This window comes from Limulus polyphemus, unplaced genomic scaffold (assembly GCF_000517525.1).
Source record: "Limulus polyphemus unplaced genomic scaffold, Limulus_polyphemus-2.1.2 Scaffold523, whole genome shotgun sequence".
In the NCBI taxonomy this organism is placed as follows: domain Eukaryota; kingdom Metazoa; phylum Arthropoda; class Merostomata; order Xiphosura; family Limulidae; genus Limulus; species Limulus polyphemus.
Window position 1 is genome coordinate 300,794 of NW_013666133.1, and position 8,687 is coordinate 309,480.

Genomic DNA, 8,687 nt, shown 5'->3' on the forward strand with positions numbered 1-8,687 from the left:
GCTAGCGCAGATAGCCCTCGTGTAGCTTTGCGCGAAATTCAAAACAAACAAACAAACCTTCTATAAATCTACTCTTAAATGTTTTGAAGAAGCTCTCAGTTCATGATGTATCATTTTAAACCAGATATTATTTGTACATTATAAGCAGGGTAGAATAATACAATCCTAAGAATAAAAGAACTGCCCACACCGGAGACTTGTAATCCATTAGCACTTGTTTTTTTTTATATTGTATTTAGTATTCAATCCCACGAAACAAAACGATCAATTGTTCATGCATCATGATGCCAACAAAAAATATTCTGAAAATTAACTCGCTCATCTGGATATATAATTATATTTTTGACGAGGAAATGTGTTTTACTTTTGCATAAATAAACATATAAATACACAAGTGTGTATTAATAAAGTAAATGCAAAAGGAATTTCGTAAACTTCTACTTTCGGCTTAGAAAATCACAATTCTTAGTTTCACAAATGTAATTAACGTGTAAATTGTCCTAAGTTTCAAAGGTTTTATTAACAGTTTTTAGTGAAGGTTGTAACCTCCGTAGTTCAGTATTAACTGAAAGTAAATCCTGTTATTTATCATTCTGAAGAAATTTAAGTTTGGAACATTGTTTTAACAAATAACATTGTCCTGGAATTAACATAATTACCTGTAATTACCTTTGTTCCGAAGATAAGTAAATTTAAAAGCCAAGTATACAGTATATATATGTGTTGTTTTCTAAGAATAAGATATCACTGTCGAACTCTCCAAATTAACAAGTAATTGAGTACTTTAATTTAGAAACTTGTATGGTTTGAGTTTCGCGCAAAGCTACACGAGGGATATCTGCGCTAGCCGTCCCTAATTTAACAGTGTAAGACTAGAAAGAAGGCAGCTAGTCATCACCACCCACCGCCAAATCTTGGGCTACTCGTTTACCACCGAATAGTGGGATTGACCGTCACATTATAACGCCCCCACGGCTGAAAGGACGAGCATGTTTGGTGTGACGAGGATTCGAACCCGCGATCCTCAGATTGCTAGTCGAGCGCCCTAACCACCTGGCCATGCTGGTCATTTAGACACTTAAAATATAGCTTAGAGAAACTTAATCTTACAAAGAATTTAGGTTAGTTAACTTGACAAATATCAAGGTTTATACTCTCTCTGCCTGATTGTGGTTTTATAAGACCCGTACGAAAAGTAAATCAAATAATTCTATTTTATAATTTAATGTATATTTCACTTTCTTGTTATCTCTATAAAGTTTCACTGTTTTGTTTTTTTAGAGATTCAAATAAAACGTTAAACTTTAGCTAGTTGAAATGGGAAGATGTGAAATGACAAAAACACAAAAAACCTGGTTAATGTCATTAGGGTCCTTGGAGTAAGAAGCACAATCTTCACAGACAAGTTGACCACATTCGTCACATTTGCGGCTTTGTTCGTTGCTTCCAATAGCCTTGCGACAGATTCTGCAGTTTTCCTGGCTCGACGAGGCGCCCTCTTTTACCGTCAAAGAGGGACTTCCTGAGCTAAAGGAAAAGTTTAGTAATCACATCCCTGGTTACCAAGAGACTTCTAAAGCAATTAATTTCCAAAAGGAAAGTTTTTAAATTTCTGAACATAGCTTCTGGCTATAGAATTGATGTAGAATAAAGTAACAACTACTCCTGAAGAATTGTGTCGAATGTTTGGAAATATTACTATTTTTCCATAACTAACTTTATTGAAACTGACGACACTGACTTTACTCGTGCTTAACAATGTAATTCTACACGAATGTTGTTTCAAAGTCGAAGCATAATCATTCCGTCTGGGAAAAGTTATGACATTTTATTAGAAAAAAAACAAAATATGTTTGCTATAAAATTGGGTACTAAATCGATACTAATACGAAAACAGAAGTTTCCAGAAGCCAGCGAAGGAGGTCTTCTAGAAAGAATAAAAGTAGAAAATTTAAACTCCGGCTTGTCTATATTTTCCAATAATTCTAGTCTTTTGATATAATTGCCCGCAGCTGATAGGAGACTGTATAAACTATAGATTTATGTATATGTGTTAATCCAACCTGACTAGAAATGCCGCACAGAAACGGTCATTTGGAATCCCTTCCCGAGACTGGGAGGGCGATAACCTCTGTTATCCTCTCCATATGACGCTCCTGATAATGGCCGTTTTAAAATATCATTTCATATTGCTCAGTTGTGTTTCTAGAAAGCAGAGACCAGTAACAGTAACTAGCTTTGAGTGTGACAAGCTACTACTGTTTAAGTGAATGTTTAAAACCAGAGGCTAGTTTTGAGTGTGGCAAGTTACTAATGTTTAAGTGAATGTTTAAAACCAGAAGCTGACAACCAATTTTTTCTTTGGATTCGTGTAATCATTGTTCTAACTTTTATCCTCTTGTTAATAGAATCATGAGAATGGAGACGAGAAGAGTGGTAAATTTTACCTTCATCAACTGCTGGTAAAGTTGGTTTTGAGTTTACTCTTAACGTCTGTAATTGAATTCATGATGTATATATATATATGTGGGAATAGCAGTACAGTGTACATTTCTTTCATTATATTTAAGGAGTTCCAGTTGTTAAGTAGTTACAATTCGAACATTGGATGTTACACGGATGAAAATACACATGCCGTTTCAATTACTCCCGATATTTCATGAAAAATATCTCGTTCTCTCTTGGATATCTGGCGAAACTTTCGTTATCTAAGCCAGATCACAAGAAGTTTGAATTCTTCTAGGTCGTTCAATACAAAGAAACGTCAGACTTTAATGACTCACGAATGAATACCTTAATATTTTCTACTATAAAACAACGACACTTACTGACCCAGCCAGCTCGTAAAGAACTGTATGATTCTGAAGAAAACGTGGGCATTGGTCTTCATTAAAGGAAGAGTTATTATTGTTGTTGTCGTTTCGCTAACAACCTTTAATGAGCGAATAGAGAATGAAGTGTTACAGGAAAATTGACTAGCTTAAATGTGATGATTCAACACAGTTTCTAATTTAAAAACCTTCGTGCGTGGTCACGTTTTAATCTACTGTTTGTGTCATTTTGATGTCTTATTATGTCACTTTTTGAACAAACCTAACTTTGGTCGTCTCCTTCTCGAATTCTTCTTCTTTTTGCCATACCCTCTCGAGAATGGATCGTTCCTCGGCTGTCAGTCGTGCTAGTTCTTCCTGCGGCGCACGGCAGCTTCTTTTCCTATCCCTTCCCTCTTGAAGACCGGTAGTGATCTGTCGTAGCTTTGTAATTGCACTGGGCCGCTCCGACTCCTCTTCGGTTCCGGTCTTCACTATCTGTGATAGTCGAGAGTAGACCTCATGAAACTTTTCTTATGAGTTTTATCATGGTTAAAGGTTTTATATCACACACAGACACTCTCACACTTATCAGTGTTGTTTGTATTTATACAATTAAAAAGTGGCAATCAGTGTTTCTGTCGTTAATCTACATCTTATAAATGTTGTTCGTATATATATAATTGAAAAGTGCCAGTCAGTCACTTTATTTAGTGTTCAGTTATGGCAAACTTTGTTATTATACTTTATTACACTGGCCAACAACTCATTTTCATCAGATATAATTTATAGGTGGGCTCTTGGGATGCTGATTCCAAATCTGATTTTGGTTTTCCTCTAGCCCATCAAGTTTTCGTGATGAGATCGATCAAATTTGAAAGATCATTGCCTTAATTATAATTTAAGTTGTTGTATATTTATTTTTTCATACGTGTGTACTGTATAAATTTAACCAAGTGTATGGTGTGTATAACATTTATGGGAAATATATTGAGAAATGAATAAAGTTTTAACATTAACTAGCTTAATGTGTGATTATTATCTAAATTGTGCTGAAATTAACACCAGTTATATTTCGATAACTAGATGTGCTAGACGAAAACATATTTGGAATCAGCGTGCAAAACTGGTTTAGGAAAGTGTGTTTACATCTTTGATGAGAGAAAAAAGTTCGATTTTGTCGACCAGTGTTATCAGGATTCTGCTTACCTGTTTACATCTATTAACGATTTCAACGTATACTCTTTTTAGCAGCTCTGTATAAAGGTTGAGTAATTATGTTCTTCTTAAGCCCACAATAAATCTCCTATACTCGCAATAAGCTACAGTAAATCTTCAGTAGTAAACTCATAATACATGTAAGTAACAGTAAACCTCCAGTACAAAACTCAAAGTAAGCTACAGTAAACCTTCAGAATGAAACTCGAAATATGCCAAAGTAAATCTTCAATATGAAACTAGAAATAAGCTACAGTAAATCTTCAGTAGTAAACTCATAATACATGTAAGTAACAGTAAACCTCCAATACAAAACTCAAAGTAAGCTACAGTAAACCTTCAGAATGAAACTCGAAATATGCCAAAGTAAATCTTCAATATGAAACTAGCAATAAGCTATAGTAAATCTTCAGTAGTAAACTCATAATACATGTAAGTAACAGTAAACCTTCAGTACAAAACTCAAAGTAAGCCACAGTAAACCTTCAGAATGAAACTCGAAATATGCCAAAGTAAATCTTCAATATGGAGCTAGCAATAAGCTACAGTAAATCTTTAGTAGTAGCCTCGCAATAAGCTACAGTAAATATTCAACAAGCCACAGAAAACTTTAGTATTACACTAACAATAAGCTACAGTAAATCTTTAGTAGTAACCTCGAAATAAGCGACAGTAAGTCTTTAGTAGTAACCTCGCAATAGGCTACAGTAAATATTCAACAAGCCACAGAAAACTTTAGTATTATACTAACAATAAGCCACAGTAACATTTATTATTAAATTCGCAATGACCCACGGTAAAGATTTAGAAATAAACCCAGAAAACGTCACAGTAAATGTTTACTAGGAAATTCGTAGTAAGCTACAGAAAACCTTTGGTATTTAACCCACAATAAGCTATAGTAAACAGCTACTATTAAACCTACAATAAACCACGTAAGAAGACCTTTAGTATTACACTCATAATAAGTCATAGTAAAACTTCAGCATCAAACCCACAGTAAATCTAGTTCCAAATTTAAATCCACAATGGACCACTTCCACAAAACAAAGTTAAGGTATAAATGTAATACCAACATAATGTAGTAATCTTTAGTATGCTTCTACTATAAAGACAGTAACTTTTCAACGGAACACTTACTGTCATGGAATGAAGAATCAGTAAACGTGTTTGTTTTAGGTATGCGAACTAACTTAAAAAGTTCTGTAAAATTACTTCGTAAGAATTTTCAATTCTATGTTTTCATAAATCCCCAAAAATCATATTTTCATTTGGTACGTCTTTAAGAGCAAAGCTACACAGGCTATCTGTGTCCATTTATGGCATAGAACCCGATATTTTAACGTAATTAAAGGGCATATAAAAGACATCATTCAGAAATTAGGGTAAAGTTGGTTTTTCAATTATAACAAATGAATTACCTAAGGAGTGAGCATTTTATGATATTTGAAATACAGAGAATGTTTTAAAGACTATGGTTTGTTTTAGCGCAAAGCTACATAATGGGCTATCTGTGTTATGTCTATCATGTGGGAATCAAACCTCGTATGTTAGCATTGTAAGTCCATAAACTTGCCGCTGACCCACCGGGCGAAAACATGTAAGTTAACCACCATTTCTTTGTGATTGTCGGTGACTTGATGGACAGGCATCTGTTCCACCTGTGGAAGCAAACTGCGCTGACTGGGTTTATGAAATGCCTCCAGAACTTGGTTGATCGTTTTAGGGATATTTGATTGCTTTTTTGAAGAGAAATATTCACACAATGACATCACTGAAGACGTAGAGCCAAAGGACAGAGTTTGTCCTCATTGTTTTCCATAGAAATGAAAAAACTTGTACAGTATATTGTTTAGGACAGCGAAGGTTCTGAAAGCACATCCCAAGCCATCCAGGACAAAAGCTTTTATCATTAAAGTGAAAGCCATGGTGTAGAAGGACAACCTTTTGACCACGCCTCCCCCCCCCCTCTCCCCGAACAAAAAAACATAATAAACATAATTTTGTGATGAAGTTGGACTTACTTTGTGGCACCATTAACAATACAATATTAACCCAAGTTAAAAGTTTACAATTTACGAGCAACACTTTTAACGATTATTTTCATGTGAAAGATGGCCGAAGAAACTGTAACCATAGCAATCTCGTTCGATCACTTAACTTTAAAGTTCCCTGTCTTTAGTCTGCTTATGTGTGCTCTTGGAAGTTACAGCCCTAATGCTAATGTAAAATTGCACAAGAGAACTGGAACAACACTGACATGGCTGTTCCCCAAAAAATCCCAATCTCATGGTACCATCGCCATTATTAGGAAGCCTAAAACTGAATACAATTTTTTCCAAATTCAGTGTGTTTTCTGTGATTAATTACGTTTCAAGAACATAATAACTTGTGAGTTTAAGGGAATGGCTGGAAATAATCACGTTTTTGAGGAAGAAAAATATATTTCGTTTGCTCTGGTAATAGGTGTGCCCTAAAATGATTATTTTTAAACATGCTTGCTAATGACATTTTCTTAAGGAAACACTGACTTATAGTTAACAACAACACAACAACAAAGAGTTCTTAAAGAAGCAGGCGTGGGGTTGTCCGAATGTGACGAAAACTACTTTTGTTTCTTTCATTTAGTTATGGAAATCGATCATTTCTGTTATCTAATAACAAAATTCTATAACAATTTTTTTATGTTACTGTTTATTTACTTACTCGACCCTTTTGGGCCTTAAATGCTTTTCTACTTGTGTTTCACCATTCCCATTTTTTATTGCAAGAAACTTTGCAGGAAAATATTATTATGACATCAGTTGAACGATATTAAGAAGCAGTGAAATCCATGTTTGCTTATTCGCGATGTAATTCATAATATTTATAGTCATTTTCTGATCATTTACCTTATATTTTATTCAATATTTTCCATTTAATTACACTGTATATTTACGATAAAACATCATTAAAAAAAGTAATCAGAGTTATCAAATGACTGATTTTCAAAGTGCTAAGTCACTTTTGTATTTAAAACGTTTTATACATAAATTACATAAGTAAAATAAGTAGAGTAAGAACTTTGTACAGAACTCAATTATTACGTAAAATGTTATTCAAATTTGACTTTCATTCCTTGTTTTAAAAAGATGAATTTAGTGAACTATAATAAACTAACTAACGCTCAGGGAAGATGCAGTGGTCCTCAAGGGTAACAATGGAGGGTCAGATCCGGATGCCAACCCTCTGTACCACTTCGTGTGGCCTTAAGGGTACCTGCAAAGTTCGATGACAATCGATCCAGCTGTTCGCCAGTTATAAGCGGACACACACACACAGACTTTTGTCAATTAATGGTTTAAATTGATAAGAAATAAAAAAGAAAGCTTGCTTAACAGGAGTACCAACTCAAAATTTCAACTAATTTCTCAGTTCTATTAAAAAGTAGAACGTTTCTCAAAATTACATAGAGATTGAAACGTGCTTATAAACGTGTTAAAAATTAGTCTTATCTGGACTGAAACAGAGGTTATACATTCTGTAAATTATTTCAAAAAGATCATAGTCTAATGGTTTGTCTGTTAGCTATGCGTAACTACTAGTATATTTACCCTGATCACTGGATAATGGTTTGTCTGTTAGCTATACGTAACTACTAGTATATATATATACCCTGATCACTGGATAATGGTTTGTCTGTTAGCTATACGTAACTACTAGTATATATACCCCGATCACTGGATAATGGTTTGTCTGTTAGCTATGCGTAACTGCTAGTATATATACCCTAATCACTGGATAATGGTTTGTCTGTTAGCCATACGTAACTACTAGTATATTTACCCTGATCACTGGATAATGGTTTGTCTGCTAGCCATACGTAACTACTAGTATATTTACCCTGATCACTGGATAATGGTTTGTCTGTTAGCTATACGTAACTACTAGTATATATACCCTGATCACTGGATAATGGTTTGTCTGTTAGCTATACGTAACTACTAGTATATATACCCTGATCACTGGATAATGGTTTGTCTGTTAGCTATACGTAACTACTAGTATATATACCCTGATCACTGTAGATCCATAAAATTGCTACTGGTAAATTTTGTGATGAATCTGCACTTTCTCACACCTACTGATGTATGTACGAAAAACACAAAATACAAAAAAAACAACAACATGGGAATTAGGCACCATTTCCATACGAATGTCAGGATAATTTCTGATATATGGTCACTTGATGGACAAACATCTGCCTCACATGAAAATTCAAACCGCACTGGTCAGGCCTGTAAAATGCCTCCCAAAAGTTGATCGGCGGCTGTGGACAAATGTGACCTTTCCTTCAGAAGTGAAAAATATGGTTATGAAAAAGAACTTTCTGGTCTAAGATCGACACTCTGATGAAGCTCAACACATCTTCTACTGGTACTGTGAACAAGATAATAAACAATGATTTGAAGTTGACGAAAGCTCACAAGTTTACAAGCTTCAAGCAATACCTTGAAATCAACAATTATTTTCATGAGAAAAATGGCGGAACACCTGAAATTAAAGTAATTACCCGTCAATTTCTCTACCTGTGAAACGCTAATGAATTTTGGTACCTGTGGGCCAACTTAAAAGTATGTTTGTTGGGTGGGTGCTTCCCATTAATAGTTGATTCCAATT

General features: G+C 34.5%; 1 protein-coding gene across 1 annotated transcript in view; it reads right to left on the minus strand.

The window, feature by feature from the left end:
- The window catches only part of LOC106458849 (regulating synaptic membrane exocytosis protein 2-like), a 72,786-nt gene that overhangs the window by 51,294 nt on the left and 12,805 nt on the right, over positions 1-8,687 (minus strand). The window contains exons 3-4 of the mRNA XM_022385200.1: positions 3,094-3,308; positions 1,353-1,527 (exon numbers count right to left, since the gene is read on the minus strand). Of these exons, the coding sequence (XP_022240908.1) occupies positions 1,353-1,527; positions 3,094-3,308 (390 nt within the window). The remainder of the gene's footprint in view (positions 1-1,352; positions 1,528-3,093; positions 3,309-8,687) is intronic.